This window comes from Sylvia atricapilla, chromosome 5 (assembly GCF_009819655.1).
Source record: "Sylvia atricapilla isolate bSylAtr1 chromosome 5, bSylAtr1.pri, whole genome shotgun sequence".
Taxonomy (NCBI): domain Eukaryota; kingdom Metazoa; phylum Chordata; class Aves; order Passeriformes; family Sylviidae; genus Sylvia; species Sylvia atricapilla.
Window position 1 is genome coordinate 54,054,112 of NC_089144.1, and position 25,655 is coordinate 54,079,766.

The following is a 25,655-nucleotide window of genomic DNA, read 5'->3' on the forward strand; positions in this document are numbered from 1 at the left end:
CCTCGAGGTCAGCCAGTGGGATGTGCTGACTTGGGCTGGGATTGTTATCCTCTTTGTAGCTTGGGTAGTTTGGATTTGTGCAGGAAGCAGCATTGGTTCCACAGGGATCTTTTGGTAATTACAGCACAGAGTCAAGGCCTTTTCTTCGTGAGTGGGCTGGGAGTGCACAAAAAAGCAGCTCTTATCTGAAACCACAAATTTTCTCACTTCTACTCTTCAAATTCTCTTTTTCCCTCCATCCTTCAAATGGGTATATGAGCCAGCAGCTCTGTGGCACACATTTGCTGGCTTGGGCTAAACCTTGATACAGGATTATACTTACAAGTCAAACATGTTAGGGAAAAGAAACCTTTATTAGACCTCCCACCATCATCATCATCATCATCTACTTAGCGTACACTGATACTTGTCCAGCATTCTATCTCAATTTCTTATGTCCAGGTGAGAAAAACACCAATATATTTTAAAGGCCTCTTTGAAGATCTCCCAGCAAAAAGACTTGGCATTCCTGATAAGCTTGAAGTTGAAGGACAACAAATATTATACCAGAATAAAATCCTCCTTCCATTCCTTTCCCTCCACCTGTTACCTTTTCACTTTACTCCCTGACACAAAAGCAAGTCCAAACTTCTGGATTTTTCCTACATATTTTAAAACATCAAATTATTTAATGGGATATTTTTGAATAAAGCTTACCTGAAGCCACTGGTATGTTACAACCAGCAGCCTTGAGGGTGTTCACAGCATCGGAGACTCTTGCAGGATACACACAAACTGCTGCAGCAGTGATACCTGCAAAAGCCACAGTTCCCTTTTTCATATAGAGAATTCCACCTTCTCCATGACCTCCTGTGCATTGTCCTCACCTCCCACTCCTGTGTTCTCACAAGGATCTTAAGCACTACACTGGGGATGTCTGTTATACTGCTCAAACAATTCAGATAATTCTCGTGCCATTTCCTCCCTCACATTCCTTCACCTGACCCTGGGAGCAAGTCTGCATTAGCAGGAGTTAAAACTCCAGCATTTTTATCCACAGACTCACAGTTTAATGCCAACACACAGAGTTTAAGACATGCTTGATCAGCGAACTGCTGCAAGAGAAGCTGCACTGCCAAGCTCTGTTCTTACTTGTGGAGCCAGACTGAGCCCAGTAGCAACTGAGCAGTCTTTATGTTACTGCAGCCCTCCTGCATTTCTAGTAAAAATGCTCTCCTCTCAAACTCTCAAATGCTTGACCTCATATTTTATACTTCAACCATCTGAAGAGCCCATAAATTCAAGAAAGACTTTGATATTTTATGAGTATGGCTTCAATCAGAGGCCTGATTCCCTCTTTGGTCCACACAACTTCCTTCAGTGGACCAACACCCTTTCCAAAAAGTGAGGAAATAACCAGGAAATGCAGACATTTCCTTCACAAAACTCGCACACCAAAATCTACCATACCTTTATCATGCATGTCCAAGGCTTTGAGCAGATCCTCTCTGATAGGGTGCTTTGCTTTAAAACACAGCCTTTGAACATTTGAAGGAGTGTCGTCGCCTGAGAGGGTGGTGAGGTCGATACAGGTGACAGCTTTCAGCAGCCAAGCTGCCTGCAAAGGGAACAAAGCAAGGAAAGGAGCACTTCTGTGCACACTTCCAAAGCCAAACTGCCTTAGAAGAGGCAGGAATCAGAAGCCTGGCTCTCACTCTGGCAATGGAGAAATGTATAGGATATAACATGGAGGATAAGCAAATAATGGGTTCAGACAGACAGGGCTGGCAGATATTTATTTTTTCATGTCTTCAGCAGTATCTAAGATACAGAAAGGATCCACTTCCTTTTTGTGAACCAGGAATAAAGAAACATCTCTAATTTTGATGGGGAAAAAAACCCCAAACAAACCAAAAAAAACCCCAAAAAACCCCAAGAGGTAAGTGACAAGGTTAAAGCACTTGCTAGGTGGAAATGCTTCAGAATTTTAAAAGACTTACTGATCAAAGAATAGAATGAAGCATACCTAAAAATTTTATCAGTTGGTTTTGGTTTTGTTTTTTTTTTTAATTTCCTGAATGAAAATTGAGCTTAGGACATTTTCAAATATCTGTTGAAGGTCTTCCAGAAAATGCTCATTTACAGTGATGCCCTCACTCAAAGCTGAATTCTCTTACACAGTACTTGTACAGGGGGAAAGTTTGCAATGGCAATGGAGTAATGAACCACCACTGGCCTCTGTTAAAAACTAACTGTTTCTGGTTTCTCCTTTCATCCTATAATTCTTTGAAAGGGGTTTTCCCATGAAAGAGTTTTATGTTACTTTTTCTTGGACTTTTTTTATCCTCTGAGGGAATTTTTGTCTCCTCTCTTATGACATGAATCATAGTCTTCAAGACAGATGTAGTGAGGGGGTTTCAAGAATTGGTATAAACTTCAGATTTTTTTTAACGGGTTTTTCAATCAAGTATTTTGGGAAACAGGCTACAGAATTTGAATCTGTGATGCTGCTTGCATTCAAACATGTGCACGTTCAAAATCACCTCTGTTAAGAAAACAGCACATGACTGCCCTGCAGTGACAATGTTCAAACAGAGGAGAGATGCTTCTGACACCCTTCGAAGAAAACCTTGTTCAAGTACTGGTGCTTCTGCACAGTAGAGGGGAGAAGAGTTAGGAATAAACATCAGTCCTCCAGCTGTGTTGTGGGAGTGACACTAAAACCCTTTCTTCTCAATAAGTCTCTGTAATTAAAGCCTATGGCTCTCTCTCTTTGTCATTTACATGGTAACCTCAGTCAAAGGAAGACTTTGTTTTTACATTTCTGCACCTGCAGTATCTGAGGATAGCCATGGTTATGGAATACTATCTGGACCTTCTCACTGATGCTATTTCCCAGCTCAGAGCCACTGGACTGATAAACCTGATACCAAGTATCTTTTTATGCATAAGAAACTCTGAAGAAATGCTGAGCTGGTGTCTAAATCTCCTCTGTTATCTCCATTTTTTAAATCCAATCATAACACAAAAAGCACAAACTTTCAGGATGGAAAAACAGGCAGGAAATTTTTTTCTATCACTTTCCAGTGGCATCTTACATCTACATCAAATTATTCCCAAACTGTAATCCCAAAATCTGTGCTCGTTGTGAACACAGCTTCAGCTACTCCAGAATGGTTGCATGATGTCAACTACTTTTAACAGCTTTTTTTAAGAATTATGTATAATTAAATGATTCTTGCTGTGTTCTGTTACGTTCCCACTCTTAAGATTGATCCTTCATCCCCTCCATCCCTCCTGCTTCCAGGTTTTCAGCTACTGTTGCACATAACCAACTTGGTCAGTGTGCAGAGGGGAGGCATCCCAAACACTGTTTGCAGAACAGCTGCTTGGTGAATGGAGAAACAGTTTGTCTTTTTATACTAAGGTGGACAATAATCAACCATTTACCTTATCTCAGCAGCTGAAAAGCCAGTTTTCCTAACATTAGTGGGCTCCTTCCCCCCACCAAATGCCACAGCCAGTCAGGATTTTTGAATTTTAGCTAAAAAACTAGTTAAGCAATGAAATCGCACACGCTGAGAATGTTTAAGCAAAGAAAAATCATCCAGGTAGGTCAAACTTGACAGGGACCATGATCATATCTTACAGCTTTAAAATTAAAAAATAAGAAGGCAGCATGCAGAGAAGTCTGTCTGGGAAACAGAATAAATGTGGAGGGATAGTAATATACAATTTAATCCACTCATGAATAAAGATGACTTAAATCCATTTGCGGTTTTGCCAGTCATGAGTTATAAGGTTTTTAACTTGTTTGGATAAATGCGTCACCTTATTCCATCCCATCATCATCAAATACAAATTACTAAAATAGGACATGGACAAGCACATCTTTTAAGTTTACATGTATCTTGAAAAAAATTCAATATTACAGCCTGGAGAGAGAGAGTGACTGCTTTAAAAATACAGGAACAGAATGCATAAGAAGAGCACTTACTTGCCAATTACCTTTCACAGTTTTCCATTTTTTAATTTGTTCTGCATGCCTCACCACTGCAGGTCGATTCACATATACTTTTGAGATCCAGCCAAGTTCTGGGGGGAGAAACAAACAAACAAAAAAAAAGCCTCGTCTATTTCTGTGTCTTTTTAATATATGGTGGTACTTCAGAAGAAAGTTGTACAAAGTTAGGAACCTCTGAGGTGCATGTCATCCTTCTAAGGGCTTGTGTATTTAGCAGCAGCCCAAAATAAGCTCAGCTTCTGTTAGGGGATGATCTGAGTATTTCACACAGCATGTTTTGTGTGCCATTACAAGTGAATTAACTGAGTGCTGATGAGACAGAGACACTGTGCTGCCAGCCCTGGACTGAGAAGTTTATTATGCATGTAGCATGAAAAACAAAAGCAACCCACAAAAACCCAAAAACAATGAACAATGAACAAAACAGCCTTCTGCCATTGCTGGATGACTTACTTCTAGATTCCAGAATTCCCAAAGAGCAGCAGATGCTCAACATGTACTAAAATAATGAAACTGTCTAGAGCCAGAAGAACAAAATATTGGCCACTGCTTAACTCACTGATAAAGGAGAACTGAGGGCTCAGGCTCTTGAATCTTTACATTTCTGCTTAGTTTGGTAAATCCAGAGTGTAATTTTTAATATTAACAAACACAGACTGCTCATAAGAGTACACAGGAAAAAGAAACTGGAATATCTTTAAAATCTCTCACATCCCAAAACATAAATAATTCTTCTAAATACCGATCGTATGAGCATTCCATGAAAGCATTCTGTAAATAACATCAGCAATCATTAACCAGCAATCATCAGCAAATCACCACCATCAATCATCAAATATCATCGCCAGTTAAGGTCAGAATATGAACATGGGCATAGACAGATACTAGGAAATAATAATTCTGGGTGACTGAATTTATTAAGAGCATGTCACTCTATGAATCTTCTTTACTACAGTGTTAAATTGCATTTCCCTTGAGCATATTGATTTTTAAAAAAAAAAGGTTTAAAACTTAAAAAACCTACCAAAACTGGTAGACAACATCACTAATTTTGTGCAGAAATCCTATACTTATTTTTTTCTTCCTACTGAATAGCTTTAATAGCAAAAAACAAACAAAAAACAAAAAAAAAAACCAAAACAAAACAAAAACCCGAAAAGAAAAAGAAAAAGGAAAAAAACCCCTAATATACTAACCAAAGTATGTGTAAATAAAAGCTTGTTTTCTGAGATTTACAAAGACCAATTTAGGGTAAAGATGACTCAGTGGAAATGCAGGACAACATGAAACAGCTGAACAAAATCCTGTTCTGATCATAAGTAACCTACTGTGCTACCACTCTCCTATTACCACCACATATTAGTGAGTGGTACCCACATAGTATTAGCTAAAAGCAGAAAAAAATAAATCAGTGAAGGAATTTCAAAGGGATCCTAAAGTATTAATGGATTTTTTTTCTTTAAGAGTTCAGCATCAGGCTCACTGCACTGCGACAAGGAAGAGGGGGAGCTTGGAAAGTTGCAAGGGAATAAAACAACAAACCCTTGTTACTTCTTTTCCAATTTCAAATCCACAGGTTTATCCCTTCTGCCCCCAAGGCAAGGAGCTCACATCAGCAGACTTGTAGAAGGCAGCTGAGAAAAGCTATTGCTACAAAAACTATGGCTACAATTTTCCTCCTTTTTTTGCCTATCAGTAGACACATAGGATATGTTTGACAAAGTCCATGGAGGAGGAAAACACAGATAAATAAATAAATAGAGGAAGGACACACAAACTCTGTATTATGATTCTTCTGCTATGTGCCAAGTGCTGAGATAGCATCATTTAATCATAATCCCATTTATTATAATAACTTTTGAACCGTCCTGGGTGCACAGTGACCTTTCAGCCCCTTTGGAAAATGTGATAAAACCAAAGGAAGCAGTTTAAATGAGCAACTCAGCTTCTCCCTCTCTAACAAGGATCCTTTCAGTTGGTCTGCTCTAACCTACTCCTTCTACATTTTTGAAGATAACAGAGAAAATCAACTAGTAAGTGATTTATAAAAACAATTCTTTGGGAGAACACGAAGACAGTGCCCAGTCTCTTAGGGAAAATTCAAGTTTGAGATGAAAATTTAAACGAAAGGACACAAATTTTATCCATGAGTAGGTTAATTCTTTATTAGTCATTGTTTGTAGAGGATTCAGTCTCTATAAACAGCTGTTGTATCTACCCCACCTGACTCTTGAGCATCCTGACTCAGGTCTAAGCAATCTTTTTAGGATGTAGAGCCCTGCACACTAGATCAGCTTAAAGGAAATAATCAACTACAAAGCCATTTGGAGAAAGGGAAAAAATTTTTTTTAAAAATGGAAGAAGACAATTCATAATGGGAGAAAAGGTGTGGATGGAGAGTGGAAGTGGAAATGAGCTACTACTTTTGCTTTGTCCAAAGTCACCTGTGAAAGTCACCGAATATCAGCTGATCAGCAATAGCTTACTGCATGCTCTTTCAAATATGACAAAATCCATTGGTTTAAGTCCTTTTCACTGTCTGACACATTTTAGTGTTTTCAGTGACTCAAAGCTAATCACAAAGGTAGCTGACACATGGCAACTCAGTAATGTCTAATACCTAATTTTAGTGAATGGGATGCAAGACTGTCTGAAAGACCACAGAATTTGGATCTCCAAGTATTTTTTTTGAGCATGGGAACTCTGCACAGCACAGGCAGAAAAAAAATTAAAAAAAAAAAGTTATAATGTAACAAAAAATCAGAACTCCATCCTTTGTGTACAACTTAATGTGAGACATCATGCAGCTTACTACAGGAAATAAAATGGTGCAATAAAAATGGTACAGCAAGGAAGGACAAAGGTTCTGGTAATATGCAGCAGCAGATGGAGACTTCCATATAACACAGACCTTTTATTCAAGCCCATTCCTACATTAATTAAAGCAATGGGTAAGTGAAAACAAATATGTCTCAGCATAATTGTCTCTAAATAGACTTTCAAAGTTTGCCATGTGAAGTCTCATCAAATCTTTAGATCTAAGTGCCTTTATTCAGAAAAATCACTCACAATTCCAGCTTTTCTCCTTTTTTTCATTAAATATCAGAATAAAACCAGTTTTTGAAATAGAACTGACTGCCTTTGGATTCTTCCCCTCCCTCATTTCCCCAAGCTTTATGATTTAGTATCTGGCTAAGGAAAACTATATTTAATTAGGCTCATTAACCTTGCAGTGTGAACATGTCTTTTTTTTTCTTTTTTTTTTTTTTTTTTAAGTAAGTCATCTGCTAGTCATCTGCACAGTCATGTGGCTTCAGGGATAAAAGTAATTAAAGCAGTTACACTACAGCTAATTAGCCAATATTCTGTAATCACTCTTTTAGTTTACTTTTTTCTCTGAAGACATTTGAAAAAATCATATTCAATTCCTTAACAGGAAATTCATCTCCTCTCTTTGAAGAACACAAATCCAAAAATACCAAGCATTTCCTCAGAAAACAATAAATAAAACCACTTCATTAGGATAATTACATAAATATCTAAGCCTCCTAACACATTCCTCGTAAAGCAGACTAAGCTTTACAGAAGCTTTTAAAAAAATGTGTTGATGGCATCCCTTCAGATGGTGAAACAGAAAGCTCAAGAATGCCCGAGGCGGTAGTTTCACAAGCATTTTAAGGCAGCACTGTTCCTAAAAGGAGCTGCCCCCCTCAACTGGTTATTTCATTTTATGTGCCAGAGACAGCATGTGTGCTCCTGCTCTTACCATGAGCACACGATGAAACAGGGAAGGGAAGTGATGAAAGCTGTTATTTTGGGAGAAGAGCCTGAAACTGCGTCCTGAAGCTTCCGTGGAGAAACGAGGAGTTCAGCTGGACACAGGCTGACCCCAGCTGGCCACGCAGAGCTGAGCAAAGCCACTGAAGGGAAAGAAAAGGCTTTGGGATCAGGTCTTGTTACAGTTGTCTTACCATGTAAGCTGTTCAGAGATCTGGGGGTTATTCAGCTTTGTCATGCCAGAAGCCGTAGGTATTCTTCCATAGTGACACTTGAAATGGACCAATAGATGTTTATTTCATGTGGGTCTTCCTCTATACCACAGAAGTTCAGTCTCCAAGTTATCAGTACCCAGGTACTCAAAGCAGCACATCAAGGCATGAGAAAGAAGAACTGAACAAGAAATCAGCTCTGCTGTCTTGTGCCACCAGTGACATCACACGGTGCTGCCCATGGATCACACAAAATGGATCATGGCATCCTCCTCCAAAGCACTTTGGAACCACCAGCAAACCTTCCCTCAGGAAGTGAACATCAGGACCTGGTTTCCTGCAGGTCCAAGCCCCTTGTTGTTCCTTCTATTCTTTCCTGGCGTGAGAAATCTCCTCACCCCAGAAACCCAGCTGTCCTCATGTGGTCTTTATGACTATGAGTGAAACAGGACTCAGTTACTTGCACAAAGGCCAAAGTAAAACAGTCGCAATGAAAATTCATGTAATTGCTGATCTGTACCTGACTTTCCCTCAACAAAAAGTGATTTGGTCCCTCCACCCAGTGCCTTACTTATTTCCAAGAACATCTACTAGTTCTTCCAATTTGATTAAAATTACCCAGCAGATTTAAAAGGCGTTAGAAAGGTGAAGAACCAGATCCACAGTACAGGCTAAAACCAGCTATTAATATATTAGAACAGGATTATGCTGTCTTGAAAAGGGATGTAACACTTCATTATCTAAATGCCACTTACCAACAGGCTAGCTCTCACATGTACACGGCTCAGAAATACCAACTATAATTAAAAATATCAATTGAAACATAATGAATGTATTTTTGGTCCTTCAGCTAGAGGGTCTGAACCTCACAGACAGATAATGGGGTTTTTTTTGAATCCAAGAATATTGCAAAACAACTGCAATTAATTACTCATTGCTCAAAAAACATACTTATATGTGTGCATATATATATATATATACAGAGGCAATAAAACACATAATCATAGAATAATTTGGGTTGGAAGACCTTTGAAGATCAATTGTCCAACCTCCTGTGCAATGCAGCATCAGCTCTGAGGTCAGACCAGGCTGCTGAGAGCTTTATTCAGGTGGGTTTTGAGGGTCCCCAAGGATAGAGATTGCACAGGTTCTCTGAGCCCAGCACCCGATTGTTCTGCCCCAAGTTTCCCCTCATATCCAGTATGAACTTCTCTGCCTCAGGACCCCTAAACCTCATTTCCCTGGGCTAAACCAGCCCAACTCTTTCAGCCTTTCCTCACAGGGCAAGTGCTCCAGCCCCAGCACCAGAGGAATTGTGCTGTTCCTCTGCTGAAGCTGGGACAGTTTAATCAAACTCTCTTTCCTACTGGAAAGAGAAACTGGACCCAATTTTCCATTTACATTCCAAGTGCTAGGCAGATGGGCTGGTCCCTGTGTCCCCACACATCTGCATCCCCACAGTTAAACCAAAGCAGTGTGCTACTAGCTTGCACTTCCAAAACAGATGCCCACTGCTATGTCCCAGTATTTCCTTGTGAAGTGACATTAAAAGTTGCTTTGTCCAGCTGATTTACATGACTCTTAGATGGCAAATGTATCAGTGTCTGAGCCTCTGACTGTGCACATCAGAGTCTTTTCATCTGTGTAACATCTTTATTCCAAGGAAACACCACCTCCTACTAAGACACAGTGATGGGCATGAAGGAGGAATAAATGAATTTTACAAAAATGTATTTATTAAAAAAAAAAAAAAAAAGCACACAGGAAAACACTACATGCCATGATTTGTGAAGTTTGGCTTGTTAGTGATAAACAAACTGGTCCTCCCTAATGGCAACATCAGAGACCTACTGCTGCAATAATGACACTATTAAGTGTCAAGCACAGAAACAGCAGACATAGGAAAGGACACAATATATTTTTAAGTAAAATATATTTTACCACTAGATGTCCCTGTTAACTATAATTCTACACAAAGCTGTGTGGGAAACAGGGCAAATCACCCGAATTAAAGCTGTTGGCACAGGTTTGTAAAACCTTCAAAAGCTGAAGTGTCTAAGTCACAGAAGCAGTGAGTATTGTTAGCAACCATGAAAGATAAAGGTAAGGGTTTACTCTGTTCTTTCTGAGTACTGCTACTAGCTAAGGTAAAGCACTAAGATATGTTAAGTGCTGTGTATGCTACTGTATTTCAGAGAGATATTCAGTGGGAGAGCAAATGGCAGGGAGGTGCAGTTCTCTCTTTAAAGCAGCCAGCATAAGGCAGGTGCTAGAAGCTGCCACTTAAACATGCTCACAGGCACACCATTCCCTTTCCTACACCTGCCCTGAACATCTAACGCAGCTCATTTCGACCACAAGTGGTTCAAACAAAGATCACGGGGAAGGGATGGCAAGAAGTGTCAGAACTGAGCTGACTTCACTTTCATGTTCCTGGACTCCCCACACGTCAATTTTAAGCTTGAATTAACTAAGAAAAAGCATGACACACCTCTAACTTTAACTGGAGTGCACTTGCAGACTTCTGTGCTAGCAGTTTTTCCTAACAGATAATGATGTTTTGTCACTACAAATTATTATGTTTTTAAACTATTAATGTTTTTTTCAGCTCTTCAGACGGCTGCAGTTTAAACTCACCTAGAAGCAGCCCATGAACAAGGACATCAGAGAGCAATTAGAAAGACAGCTCTCACTTGTCCATCCACAGGCTAATCATTTAAACTGCATGTTGGCTCCGTAAAAAGCTCCTGTGCTTGTTCTCATGACAGGCATGTGATGCCACAGCCTCCTGAACTCTGCTCGTGCCAACTTCGAGACCCACCTGTCCCACAGAGGCTGGCCTTTGCTCCCCCTCTTCGCTGAGGCCACCCCCGTGTCTCCTCCACTTCATGGTCCACCTCCTCAAATGACCAAATCATCACCCCTCAGAGGCAGGCTGTAGGAAGTCTCCCCCTTTAACTCATCCCCACTGCTGCAGCCAGGTTTTGCCGAGGAAGCTGTAGCACTTTCCCCTTCCCCAGCAATGAGGAGAAAGGGAACTCCAGGAAAAGGCAGAGAAAGTCCTTCTTGGCTGCTCTCTGCCTAACCTGAGGCACAGCCCTTTAGGGCCTGGAGACCACCTGCAAACAGCTGGAAAATCCCTACCACTCCTCAGAGTGCAAGCAACAAGAACGACCAAAAGAGGTGGAGTCTCGAGTTTGCAAATCAGAGTCCAAATTAAGTGGTTTTAATCTCTTAGTGAGAAAGAGGGGAGGAAGGATTATCCCGAGAGAACCAGAACGGCGTGCAAGGGAGAACCATGTCCAGCTCCGTGACAAGACCAGGGATGCGGAGCCGCTTTACAGCCCCTGACCCTGCTCGAAACCCCTCAAGCCAAAGCCACGTGTGACACGGAAACTCGTGTGTAACCCAAATCCTCCTCCCGGCGTGCGTCAGAACACCCACAGGAAACCGTGGGGCTGTTCCTGTTTCGGCTTTTCGTAGGAACACGGTTCGGCAGCCGCCGGGAGGAGGCTCGGCCGGGCGCGGGGAGCCGCCGGCACCGCCCCGCTCCGCCCCAGCGGCACCGCCCCTCCCGCACCGGGGACCCGCAGCGCCCACCGGGGACCCGCAGCGCCCACCGGCGATGCCCGGCCGGGCCCCGGCCCCGCCGGCCGCCGCTTACCCAGCTCGGTGCCCGGGTTCCGCCCCGCCATGGCCCGCGATGGCCGCCCCCGCGGCCCGGGCAGACTTCGGCCCCGCCGGCCCCGCCCCGCACGGGCAGGAAGCGGCGGGGCCGCCTCGGGCGCGGAGCTCCGCCACGCGTGGGGACCGGGACCGGCAAGGCGCACACAGCCCAGGAGCTGCGGGGATGTCCCTTTCCCCTGGTGGTACATGGACATTCCGTTTCTCTGGCAGTACGCGGATATCCCGTTCATCTGGAGGTACATGGATATTCCGTTCCTTTGGCGATGCGTAGCGCTGATCCTGCCGTTCGCCTGGTGATTGACTCAAAGCGCTGTCTGGTGTCTTCGTGTTGACTCCTCAAGGAGGAACTAGTGCCACTCTCACACACGGGGTCAAAAAAGCTACCAACCTGTAAAGCTTCTAATGGTACCTGCAGAATGAATTTCTGGTAACTAAGCCACTGAAAACTTCAAGGCTTTTTTTCCAGACCTGGAAAAACGCCACAAAGTCTTAGGAAAAATATGTTGTACCTTGTTAATATTGTTCAGGTGAAACAGTTTCCAATTTAGAGAAACCTCAAACTCCCAATGACATCGGGTGAAGCAGGAAACGGCCATAGCTCTGAAACCCGAGGACATTTCTTTTTTGCTTTTCCCATACCAAAACCACACGTGTGCTTTGAGAAGCAATGGTTTCAAAGACAGCAGCCACTCTAGACCTACATATCATTTGCACTGTGTACTTTAGGACCCGTCAAAGCAGTCCGAAAATCACAAGCTTTCAAGTACTTGTGGTGTGCGTCCTCCTCCCCCTTTTCCAGGCCACACTGTCATCTAAGAAATACTTGTGATGCCTTAGCCTTGACAAACAGCATTGAGGTCAGCTCCTCTTGAGCCCATCAGAAACAGGCTGCCTTCAGGAACTGCTGCTGTCTAGCAAGCTCTTGTTTTCTTCATGAACGGCGTTGGAAATTATTTTTCCTGCCCAAATGGCATTACATCCCTGCTATCACACTTTCAAACTAAGTGCCAACACTAACTGTGTCTGGGATAAAACACTGTTACTCTAGATGTCTAAGGCTTGTAAATCCTAAATTAGGTTAAATACTGTTAAGTGTTCTTCTCTGTTAAATTGTTACAGGAAAGTTCTAAGTTAAGCTAGGTGTAAATTAAGCGCCATCCATCTGTAAAGTTGTTAGGTTTAGGAGTTAATATTACTGTTGGGTGCGGTTAAGCTTTTAGGCCTCACTCTTTTTTTGTCGTTGCCCTCACTATACCGCCCACATCCCTCTAGCCAGTTTTTGGTTAATTTCGGTTTGGCTTGCCTGGATTTTGTTCGGTTTTGTTGTTGCTTGTTTTTTCCTCGGCGTGCCTTAACTGTCCTGTAAGTAGTAGAGTGAATCTTGCCAACGAAGTTTGTTGTTCTGTTGCTTAATATTAAATATGGGTTTTGCTGACACTCTTACTGGTGATTTTTCAAACACTTGTTGATAACAGGACTTCAGTTTTGTCAGGTTTTTTTTCATTTCTTCCAGTATTTTAGTAGCCATTACTAAATATTAGTTTTTTATGACTATTAGCTGTTTAATTTTTATGCATCACAGAGCAAGTTGTAAATGCAGAATGAGGGACATGGTTTTCACGTGAAGTAGGGAACAACTAGGTTAACAGTTGAATTTGTTGGTAAAGGGTTTTTTTTTTTTTTTGCCAGATAAATGATTCTGAGATTCTATTCCAGATCTATCAAATGCTATAAAGCTTATTGCAAATATGGAATAAAACCCACAGCATGCAAGGAGTTTCACCCCGGCCTAAGGTGTTCCAAGTTCCTAATTTTAAATGCATACAATTTGTAAATGTTTTTTTTTTTTATGTTTAAGTACTAGATACAGAGCCCTCATAAGCCTTACTGGAATTAGCCAGAGTGAACCATTTAGCTCTAAATCTGAGTTGCTTGTTTTCAGAATAAAATTCAAACAGGTAATTGCAAATACGTGTAGTCTGCAAAAAAACAGGACAGTAAGGAAAAGTATGACTATGAAAAAATAAAAAGGTGTGTAAATAAATAAACCTCTAACTTTCTTCTTACCACACAGAATGCATTATGTAAAGCTTTCAGCGTAACATTAAAGGAAATGACAAGTGGAAGAATGGCAATTACTTTCTTTAATGAAGAAAATATGATTTGTAACCTTGAAAGAGTAACTTTTTTATCCAGTCAGGAGGACTAAACCCAAGCTTTACACAGATTTGCAGCCAGCCTCTGATATTTTCATGTACAACCAAATACTTCAGGCAGCACGTTTAATTTAGGAATTTTCACTGTTTTTCTTTTTAGAGACTCATGTTTACATTCAAACTTTAAAGAATAAAAAAGATACAAAGCTTACAGATCAAAGAACTTGCCACCCTCTGTCCCAACACTAAAACATTCTTTTGCTTTCTCTCTGTACAGTGTAAACCCAAGATGCCAAGGATTACGTGATTAATGTGGTTGGCTTTTCCATTTCATGAACCCAACGCTCAAAAATAATGTACGAGTTTGGAGAGGCATTTTATTTAGACAACTGAAAACAGTTAAACATTCAGAAGCAGCATACAATGAAACAAAACCCAAACCAAATACTTTGAAGTACATAATCCCTTCTTTTCAACTAGAGCCAATTTTTTCCAACTTTCAAGGAAAAAAAAAAAAAAAAAGGTAAAAGCCATTGTATCTCTTCTTCGTAATAATGAAAACACACTACAATGGGTCTAATTGAGATTGGAGAGACTGGATCTTGGCTTGCACACTTCTTTGAAAAGACAGTAGGCAGTTATGCCAAAAAGCCAGCAGAACTCTACTACTTGTCTTTTGGGTTTTTATTTGGATGCTCAGTTCTCTTACAGACAACACCTAGCCAGTTCCACCGCACTCTCATCAATTACTGCCCATCTTTGCCCCGGGAGGGAGCGCTCTCTGGAAGGCTGCTGTCTGTCACTGCTCGCTTGATTTAGTCTCACATGTCCGTGTGCCACGTAACAGCTGCAGTCATCAGGCTTTCACTTCAGGAGTTGAGCTGTACACTGTATCTGAGTTTTCAGAGGCAATCTCTTCTGCAACTGAATAAAAAAGAGTGGTGTTTAACTTCCCTTTAGATATATAAGCCGAAGGAATGTTGCAGGGATTGCTTAAAGAGACCAATTCAGTTTGTTTTCCCATTCAACCTGATCCAGCTGTTCTACCCAATCTGTTCTGCCTGCACAGCTCCAGTCACCAGTCTGACACCACATAATGAATGTCAGGCAAATGCATTCAGAGACCTTTTGAAAAGAGTGAAAAATACCAGAAAGCACTTGAGGGAAAGTACTTCTTCCATACTAAGGAATGCTATCATCCTGACTATCTTTTAAAACAGTTGAATCTGACAGTTCAGTTCATTACCTATTTCCTCCTCTGCAGTTCCTGGAAGGGTAGTCCTTGCTTTTGCTGCTTCTGCATTCTCCTCTTCTGTAGAGAAAGAGTAGAAAAACAAGCAATCAATACCTTCAGTTTCACCCACTGACCTTAATTAAAAAAACAAACAAACAAAAAAAAAACCAACAAAAGCCATTTCCATGTAATTCAGTGTTGAGGAGAAACACTTGAGCAAGCAATTCTGTTAATGAATATCCACAAGTAGTTATTGCTTCCCTCTCTGCAAGCTGAAAGAACCAATATAAAATACAATACAATATAAAAGTAAACAATTTATATACAATATAAAATACAGTACAGTATAAAATAAAACTACCATCCACACTTCTTTCTAGAGAGCCTCTTTCAGAATTATAAAAGTGGTATCACATATTTCTCACTCTCTAACATAAAAATACATCAGGCTCTTGGAATGAATATCCACAGTGTCTATATTCAAAAAGCTTACAGGTGTGATGTTACATGACAGCTACAGAAGTACATCCTTCAATCTAACAGATTTGAGTAGATCAGAAACCCTCAGAAGACAGGAGTTACTGCATGAAACTCATGATATTACTTGAAAAGTGCACATGGAGTTGCGAAGTTTGAGAAGGACCAAGCACACACTTACCAGGAACTACACACTTCCAAAGGCCATAGGTTTTCCCTACTGTTGTCTGCCACAGCCTTAGTGTACCATCCTCAGAGCCACTGGCATATAACTCTCCATCGGGGCTAAATCTCACGCAGTGAATGGGACCAAAGTGCCCTTTGTAAGATTCTGAAGGGAATAATATGTCAAGACCATCAATTTCAAATTTCAGCCAACAAATGAAATTTAGGTACAAACAGAGCAGTCTCTGATACAAATGAGAGTTTCCAAGTATGGGTGTGACAGCAATGGTTACTTCAGGCAAGATACTAATGTTTCATTAACTTCAAGGAAAAAGGTGCTTAGTTACTCTAGACAAAACTGAAAAGCAAGCCAGCAGCATGGAGTTCACAAGCTCTGTTCCTTCAACCAACTCTTTCCACAAACAAACAATTTTAAATGAGGGCTGCATTAATGAGAAAATCTGCCTTTTTTTTTTTAAACAAATCTGGCCAACACATATTTTCACAAAATGTTGTAACTGACGTAGCTAATGAATAGAGTGACAATTTAACATACAGCCATCACAGCAATACAGAATGAGAATTTTTTTAAAATAGGTGCAGAATTGTTGAATGGATGCTTTAATTAGTTCTAAATAATATTAGGCACACTGTGATAGCAAAAAATTTTTAACTAATTATATACCTTTTCATCATCTCTTGCACAGCAGCATGCTATGCTAAAACCTCATCTGAGTTCAACAATTTCATTTACTGGTCATTATTTTATTAATACCTATTTCAGATCACCTTTATGATTATAGGAGACAAACATACCTAATTCTTCTCCTGTATTATAGTCATATTTATAGAGTTTAAAATCTTCACCACCTGCAACCAAACATTCTTTCGCAGGGTGAAGTGATGCAGAATTGATTGTAGCAGGTGCTTCAAATGATTTAATCTGCTCTAGACTAAGAGAGAAAAGTTTGTTAACGAAGTTCATATTTAAAAAAAAAAAAAAAATCCTGAGAGCAAAGAAACTGTGATTCTACTGATCTCAATCTGCTTTTACCAGAAATAGAATACAATCCCACAGAGTTTCTGAAACAAGTTTTGATACTTGCAAATCATGCTTTTCAAGTTAGAAATGAGCTTAGAATAAGCAAAACAAAAGCTCACGTAAACTCAATATGTTTCAGCATGTAACTTCCTTTCTTGAAACATCACAGAGATGCCAGATTTGACAACCTGATGATTCTGGCCTTGTAGAGCCACTTTTTCCTCACAAGAAGCCCATTACTCCACATGTGAAAATTTGAGTTGTGGACTCACGTTTCTGCACTATGAAAAGCAATAGTCTTCCCATAGGTTATCACCAGTATCTGTCCTTCTGGAACATACTCCATGCTGCTCACTGACATTGCCACATTTAGTGACTTCACCTCAGTCATGGTACTCCGGTCCCAGAGACTTAAAAGGAAACAAAAAGGGGAAAAGAAAAAAGACTGTCAGACTTCTGCAAATCAAACAATTTCCACCTCACATCCATGGCAAGACCTGAATCAAAAAAGGCACCCATCAAGAACGTGGTTTGATTCCAGAGGTACTTTAGATCTTCAGTGGCTTTATCTGAATTCTCACCTAGTCTGAGCTTAAGACACATTCTTTTTTTAAAAATACAGCTCAATGCCACAAAATTAAATGGTATCCACACACCATTTAACTACTCAGTGTTTCTCCTGGAGATTAAAAATCATGGTTTAAGTCTCCTAAGCAATAGATCCTGAAGCAAAGCTTGAAGATTCTATTTCTGTCTTTTTACTTCCAAAGACAAAGAGCTACTAATCCAAATTTACAGAGGTTCATTAAACATAATACAGTTTTCTATCTAGCAGTGCAAGAAGTATCTAAACAGAAATTAAATTGTGCCGCTGTGACAAACAAAAACTTGTATTCACTAGCTGACTGCTGCATTTCTACTCCTACAGTTTTGACAAAAACAAACAGAACCAGGCTCTTGCCTCTCTTGAAGGCTAGGAAATTGAAGAAGACAAAGGAGCAATAGCTCAGGACAGTGTGTATGCAAGAGACTTCATCTATAAATTCATCTTCTTTAGGATGACAAAAGGCATAAACTTATTCTATGCAGTTCTCAAAAATCACCTCTTCTTATAAGGGAGAACACAACTATGAGGAGCACAGGTTTATGGGTTAAATTAGAACTATTAGTAAAATGATCTCTGACAGCAAAACAGAGCTGTATCAGGCATACAAATACAATAATCTAGGATCAGGTAACTTGTGTTACTCATTTCCTTTACCATAATAACATAACTATATCCTCACACAGAGCATGACAAATAAATAAAACTGAAAGTTACTTTTTCTTACCGGACAGTTTTATCATCAGCTGAAAGAATCTGTTTATCATCACTGCTCCATAAGGCTTTTTTAATGCCAGAAGTATGTCCACTGACAACATCAGGTTCTTAAAATAAAGTGAAATATTTTAATACATGTAATCACATGAAATAATGGCATGCAGCAGTCTGGGGGTTTCCTTAAGCTACATAAATTTCCATCGACTAGAGACTGTACAATTACTTCAAGCACTTAGGATCTGATCTGTAAAACTTATTCCAGGAATAGGATAAATGCAAACTGGGTATCTGATTGCCTAGCTTTCAAAAACTTCACTCGGTGTACATCAAGGTTCTCTGGCTTCCCATCAACCATCAATAGTTGAGCATCTACATGAATTTAAACATGCTTACATATGTGGAGTCGTTTCTTTCAGATGACTAAATCTTAATTAATTAGACCAATTTCTAGTGTGTCTGCACTGAACTGAAACATGCTCTGCTTGATGTCTCATTCCTGGAAGTGTTCAAGACCAGGTTGGATGGGGCTTTAATCAACCTGGTCCAGCAGTCCCTAGAACAGAGTTTGGAACCAGGTGATGTTTAAGGGCCTCTCCAACCCAAGCACAATTCTGGGACCCTTATATACCAAAAGGTTATAGACATTACATTTGTAAAACAATTCTCAGCATTGTTCTTTGTGATTCATAACAGAAAGCAGCCCCTTAATTTCAGAACTTTTACTTAACAAAACAAAAGCCCCCAAGAATCAGTTTTAAAAGCAGACTCACCTGCTTCTGGCTTGCTCAAGTCATAGATACGCAAGAGCTTATCTTGTCCACCTGTTAACAGATAATTGCTATCCTGAAACAGAAGTTATAGAGAGTCAACTCTATTTTGAATAGAAATACAGCCTTTGTCTGTGAGTTAAAATCACAGATTTCTCTCTCAGACAGCCTCTAACACTCTTGTGACATTAACCCTACAATCTTAAAAACGAGCAGCAGTATTTTAGATTATTTACCTGTTAAGATATATAATAAAAAAGCAAAAAAGTAACTAATAGCAAAACATACTCAAGAGCTTATTTCCCTGGTGAATAAAGTACAAAGGTTTCTCATACCTGTGTAAAATCCACACTTTTGACAATGTGTTTGTGAGCCAGTGTGATCAGTTCATCGCCTGACACAGCATCCCACACTTTGCTAAACAGCAAGAGGAAATATTCATATTTTAGAAGCACCAAGACAAATGGACAGTCAGATGAATTTGTAAGAAATCTTTCCTGATACCATCACAACATTTTATCCTAAGTGCTACAGTCTTATAAGTCGTAACCCAGTTAGTCAGTAAGAATTTTTTATATTTTTTTACTAGAGTTTTTTTTTAAAATGTCCCACCACTTTCCTTTATGTTCTTCTTCAGGACCACAAAAACTAATTAACATTTTAGGTTGAAGACAAATGTGGCGCTTCCTGCAACTTCATTAATAGAATTTGCCCTCTACTAACAAGATGCAACTTGCAAAAGATTCATTAATACTGCAAACAGCACAAACAAACAACAAAAAGCATCAAAGAACTGATTCACTAGAAGTTTCTTGTAATAAAAAGAGGCTAACTGGAAGATGAAAAATAAAAATCCCCCTCTCAACTCTGCTATAACTACAGTGCCAGAGATGAGAGCTGCACAGAAAAGTTAAGTAAGCCAGTATGACAATCAAGCACATCAAGAAGCAATCATAAGTTGTTTACCATGACAGGACTAACTGTAGCTGCATTCAAGAAGGTAAAAGTCTAGGTTTCAATTTGACCAGCCAAAAATAAGCTAACAGCTACTAAAGAGAAACAAACAAATCAGTAATTTAGTACAGCTATGCTGTCACCGAAGAGTTACAGAATAAAATCAAAATACAGACCATGAAGACAGCTCATCACTTACGCTGTAAAATCTGCTGCTGCTGTGGCTGCTTTAGTGGCATCCGTGTTCAGGGTGGCACCCCAAACAGCACCTTTATGGCCCAGAAACGTGCCAATCCAGTCTCCTGTGTCTCCTTGGCGCAGCATAGGCTTCCCATCTTCACAGAAACAAAACCAATACTCAGGTAACGTGGTAAAAGGAGGAAGCAGTTTTTTAAAAGGAAAAAAAAACATTCCCTTGCACTGGGGCGTGGAAGTCCCCCACACTTTACGAAGCCACTCCTTGCAGAGGGGTTTAGCTGTAGAGTTTAGACGTGCAGCTGGACTGGCTGCATGCACCTAACTCTACCGATATTCAAACGCTACTGCAAATGAGATAAAACTTCCCTGGTAAGAGTCTGTGACTTTGTTTTAAGATAGACGGAAGGTCTATCTTAAAAGGTATATTCTTTAGAAAGGAATATTTCACTTAGGTTTTATTTTTACTATTTTTATTTTTAGTTTTCTTCAGGCAGGACAGATTTGGCTTGCCTTTTTTTTACTTTGGAACAATATTATGAAGTCATCAGTATGTCAAGTCTCATGGTTGTAGTGAGACATGATTAAACCATACAGCGATATAAAAATGAAGTAGTAATAGGAAATCTTTCTATCAACAGCTTTTTCTGGAAAGCTATCGAAGAGTTGTTCACACAAAATGAAGAGCTGAACTGGAAGCATTTCAAGGCAGAAGGGAATGCCCTTAAAAACTTAAGCATGTAAAAAAGATTTAAGTATACATGTACGAAAACAAAATGCTATTCCCGCAGAGAGCTCTCATCACGCCGTGCACAGCAAGGCAAGGCAGCTGCCCTGGCCAAAGCGGAGCTCGCTTTAAATCTACAGCCTCTGTGCACGGGCGCTGGAAACGGGAAGTTTTACAAACAAACCATCCCGGAGACATCCCACCCCCTCAACAGCCGGGATCCCACCCGGGCGCATGCGGGCTCCGATACCCCCGGCTAACCCGGCAATGGAGCAGGAAAGAACACCCGCTGCCCGCTCCCTTCGTCATTCCAGCGCACACTGAGGCGGTGTCACCGCCCTGAGCGGCCAGGACCAACCCCCGACACCTCTCCCGCCCCACCGACACCCCTCGGAGCGGCGATGCGCGGCCTACGAGCGGCGGGGCTCCCCCACGCCCACCCCCGGGGCGGGGGATCCCGAACAAAGCGGCCCGTCCCGCTCACCCTTGCAGGCGCTGATGAGGAAATATCCGTAGGGGGTGACGCCGCTGAAGGCCAGGTCCACCACGGGCCGCGTGTGGCCGGAGCAGGTGAGCGGGGTCTGCCTCATGGCCATGGCGGCGGCGGCGGGGGCCTGGGCAGGGCACGAGTCCGGCGGCCCGGCGGGAGCGGCGGCGGCGGCGGCGGGGGAAGTGACGGGCAGGAAGCGCTTCCCGGCGGACGCGCGTCACCGCGGGGCGCGGCCGGCACCGCCCCGCCGGGGGCCGGGCCCGCGCTGCCCCTCGTCCGCTCCCTGAGGGAACGGCGGCGGTATCCCCGGCCCGTTCGGCCGCCGTCCCGCTCCCTGAGGAAACGGCGGCGGTATCCCCGGCCCGTTCGGCCGCCGTCCCGCTCCCTGAGGGAACAGCGAGGTCCTCGCCGTCCTCTTCATCCCCTCACCCCGCTCCCTGGTGGAATGCCGGGCTCTCCGCCGTCCCGTTCAGCCAGCATCTCGCTCTCTTGAGGAACAGCCACCATATCCCTGTCCCGGTCATCCTGTCAGGAAAGTTAATCCACGTACGCCAGAGGCTTACGTCCAAAGAGGAGACGGAGGAGTCCTGTAACTTCATTCGAATAAAGAGAGAGGTCATGGGCATTTCCCATGGGGTCTCTCAAATTATTAGAGGACGCAGCCTCCTTTTTATCCTAATTTCTAGGCCACGTTTCCTCCTCTCATCTCCCATTTGCTGAGGTACTTGAGAGGCACGGACTTCCCGAATCGCTTAATATAGACCCCTTTGTAATGTGTATCTCCCCTGCCCTTTTCTTTTTCCTTGTGTTCTTTTTATTTAGATCCAGAGATTTAGCACAGTCTTAAGTGAGTAATAGTCTCTGTCAATTAGTGGAATTTATGATCTCCCCCTTTGCTTCTTTCACCTCTCAGAATCTGGCCTTACCTACCATCAGGCACACAGTTTTTTGGTGGAGACATCTCTTTCCTTTCAGTCCCCTCATCCCTCTTCCTGAAGGAATAGCTACCTCATCACCATCCAGTTCATCCTCTCATCCTGCTCAGGGAACAGCAAGCTCCTCACCATTCCATCCAAACATCCATCCATCCAACAATCTATCCATCCATCCATCCATCCATCCATCCATCCATCCATCCATCCATCCATCCATCCATCCATCCACAGTCATCCCCGTGGCTGCAGCCAAAGCCCCTCTGTGCCCTGCTCGCTCCTACGCCAGCAAGTTACTCCTGGCAAAAAGGCAACCCCGCTTTTCCTGCAGGGCCAGCTCCCCTCACAGCTCACTGTGGGGCCTGCTCAGCCTTTCCAGCCGGGAAGGCAATGGCAAAGCCTGCAGGATGTGGGGACTTCAGGGATACATAGCAGCACCCGCCTGTTTGGGCATTTTTATGCCAAAGACAAGCTGCTAGTGGTGTCTGGACTTGCCCTCAGAAGCGTCTAAGGATGGCACTTGAAAATGTGTCACCGTCCTGACTCAAAGATGAGGAAAGGTGTTTCTCTTAACTAAGAATCAGAATGACTGACAGTTAATCATCTTTTTCTCCTAAGCCTTACAACTAGGAGAAGTATTTAAATCATTAACCGAAAATTGAAGTTGAAGCTAACTGCAGACTTCCACAACTTTTTATTTAAAAGCTAGGCACTGTATTTCACGTTCTTCTAGTATTTTTATTCTCATCCCAGGGTTCTCAGAAGTAGCTCCTAAAGATTTTGTAACTTCATGACTCATTTTCAGGCATACTGACACTGTATCATAGATAACCAGTTTTTCCATTCAGAGCCGCAGGTTGCCACGTGGACCTTTGCAGTATCTTTAAGATTTTCTGGATTTTTTCCAAACAAAAAAATTATTACTTCTACATGTACATTTTTCAAAATTCTATCTAAGCATAGGGCTATGTCTCCTTGCTAGAAACACTATTTAGGTTTACATTTTAAAAAGCTCTTCTGATAACTGATTTTGTCAGCTTTTTCAGTGGGAAAAAAAATGATCCTAAGGGTCAGTACAAAGAAAAACTTAGTAGTAGGTTTAAATTACCTGCTTAGATTTCAAAGTTGAGAAACAGAAAGAACGGGAAGATTGTGTTAGGGGATGTTTACTTTTAATGATTTCATAGCTTTGATTGATTTTGTCTTCTGTTAAATGGAGCATGATTTTCCACCTGCACAAAGCTTATGACATCCACTTAGGAAGACACAAAATCCATAACGGGCAGAGAAAGGCAGAAATATTTCAAATTTGCCAGTAAGTAGCTGAAAATCAGAAAAGGAGAAAAAATATGGAGATGTGAAACCTATAAAATCTAGACATCCCACTAGGCTGAGCAGAACTACAAGGTATTGGAAAATATGACTAAGGACATATGGAATTAATTTTGGAAATAAACCTGTCTACATTTTTCCTTGAAGTCTCCAAAGTTGGTGCTAGGCCTAACTCCGGATTCTGTTTCTTTAGCAGCAGTCTCAGGCTTTCTCCCTTGAAACAGTTTATTCCCCACTGTCTGAAAATGTTTGCTTTAAAAATATACTAATTCTGTGCCCTCAGAAGGCACAACCCTCTGGGGCTGCTTCGCTAAATACAGAAGTTTTTTAAGGAGGTAGGAATGGTGAAATAGGCTTTGGTTTTTCAAGAGAGTCTAGACATGGTACAAGAAAAAGAAGGAAATATGAAAAAAAAGTTATTACTTACAAATGGAAGTTTAGCAAGCTTAAAATAAAATAAAATAAATTGTAATACTGAGTTCTATTGTTTTAAACAGGGCCATTATGTATCACACTCCAGTGATTGAATTCTCTCAGTAATGTTGCTGACAATAAATAAAGCTATCTTAGTGAAACGCTATGATTCTAGTGCTATGATTACGATGAATAATGCAGAGAGTCAATTAAGTAGCTGTTTTAATTATACATATTTACATTTCCAAGACTCCTTTCTTCTCTTGTAGGTATTACAGTTGAAGATACATTGTCTTGCCACTGAGTGGAGCTCCTTACGTATTTATTAGTACGGTAAAGCTCTCACAGAATTCCTACTGGGAGGGGACCTAGTGATGGTTATTTCAGCTTGTGCCTGGCAGCTGTGTGGACACAGCGCTCAGGAAGTTACCAACTGCTTAATTCTCTAAAATTAATTAGCTAAATAGGTAAATGGAAATATCCAAGACACGGCAGCAGGGCAGACCCTTTGTTAGTAGACCTCAAATATGAGTTATTTTAACGAATGGTGAAACATTCAGTGTAGTCATTGATGTTCTCTACCTCTGGGGTTTTTTTTTTTTTGTTGCTGTTTTATTTTGTTGGTTTTTGGTTTTGGTGGTTTTTTTGGGTGTTTTTGGTTGGTTGGTTGGGGTTTTTTTTTTGGGGGGGGGGGGGTTGGTTTGGTTTTTTTGTTTTGTTTTTTTTGAGAAATGCCCTGCACTAATCTGTACAGCTAATTTGGAGGGGGGGGGGGGCGGGAAGAAGAAAAAAAAAAGAAAAAGAAGAGGATTTGCTGTTTTCTGAAGGATGATGTGTTACACTACAGATGCTGCATGCAGATATGTGAGAGCAATTGCAGAGCATGTTGCTGGGTTTCCACCGGGGGGATAATTAAAAATGAGTGCCAGCCTTGAGCAGTCAATTATCACTGAGTAACAAGATGAAAGATAAAAGGGAGATGTAATCATATTTCACAAATAATACATCAGTGTGCCTCTAGTTAAGGAATCCTTTCTACATCAGCTTTTCACAGCTAGTGACCATATTTTTTCTATTTTCCTGCAGCTTCTTTTAGCATTCATCTAGGGAATGTGAGTGCTGGACCACAGACACTCTTGTGATGGGTGTCTGTGGCTGGACAGTCTACTGCAGTGTATCCTGAGAACATTTGGGTAGAAACTGGGGATCCAGTTCCTTTTCTTGGATTGCGCAAGTTTGGTAGTACAGTTTATGTGTGTGATAGAGACCAAGGGGATTAGACAGGGAAATGGGATATAGAGGAATAGGGAAGGGTGTGAAGAGGAGTTAGAGACAGCAGCAAGGAGGAGAAGTTGTTACTAGGAGAAATGGCAGCTGGATAGGAAGGAAAATGGGAGATTTATCAATTGTGTTCCTCACAGTTGCATTTGTACCTTTTTTCCTGTCTCTTCTGGTGAGGTCACATATAAGATCACTTCTTTATCCATGTTAGTGCCAGGATCTCAAAATTATTTGCTCTTATGAGAAGAACATTGTTCCTAACATTGTCAAGAACCTTTCCATCTGTCTGGAGGGCAGGGATCCAGCACATTCAGTGCATGCACCAACCATAGAATGATAAGACCAATAAGGGATATTTAAAATTGTTTTATCTCTGCCATAATAGCTTCTCTGTCCCTCAGTCTTCAGGTCCCTTTCTGGTTTTTTGAGAGGTAACAGTTGGTAGTTTTGGCCAGATAGAGAGGAGATTAAAAGGAAATGATTTCCCAG

General features: G+C 41.3%; 2 protein-coding genes across 3 annotated transcripts in view; both read right to left on the bottom strand.

The window, feature by feature from the left end:
- The window catches only part of DERA (deoxyribose-phosphate aldolase), a 46,442-nt gene extending 34,732 nt beyond the window's left edge, over nt 1-11,710 (bottom strand). For both annotated transcript variants that reach the window (XM_066319531.1, XM_066319532.1), the window contains exons 1-4: nt 11,657-11,710; nt 3,977-4,074; nt 1,450-1,597; nt 697-792 (exon numbers count right to left, since the gene is read on the bottom strand). In XM_066319531.1, the coding sequence (XP_066175628.1) occupies nt 697-792; nt 1,450-1,597; nt 3,977-4,074; nt 11,657-11,687 (373 nt within the window). In that variant the 5' untranslated portion in view covers nt 11,688-11,710. The remainder of the gene's footprint in view (nt 1-696; nt 793-1,449; nt 1,598-3,976; nt 4,075-11,656) is intronic.
- A 2,098-nt stretch (nt 11,711-13,808) lies between these two features.
- On the bottom strand, nt 13,809-21,397 carry STRAP (serine/threonine kinase receptor associated protein). The gene is made up of 10 exons (XM_066319534.1): nt 21,202-21,397; nt 19,995-20,130; nt 19,177-19,258; nt 18,845-18,917; nt 18,085-18,181; nt 17,026-17,163; nt 16,528-16,664; nt 15,728-15,877; nt 15,082-15,147; nt 13,809-14,759 (listed from the first exon to the last, which is right to left on the bottom strand). The coding sequence occupies exons 1-10, from the start codon at nt 21,311-21,313 to the stop codon at nt 14,692-14,694; spliced, it is 1,059 nt and encodes a 352-aa protein (XP_066175631.1). The 5' UTR covers nt 21,314-21,397; the 3' UTR covers nt 13,809-14,691.
- Nucleotides 21,398-25,655: the final 4,258 nt, after the last annotated feature.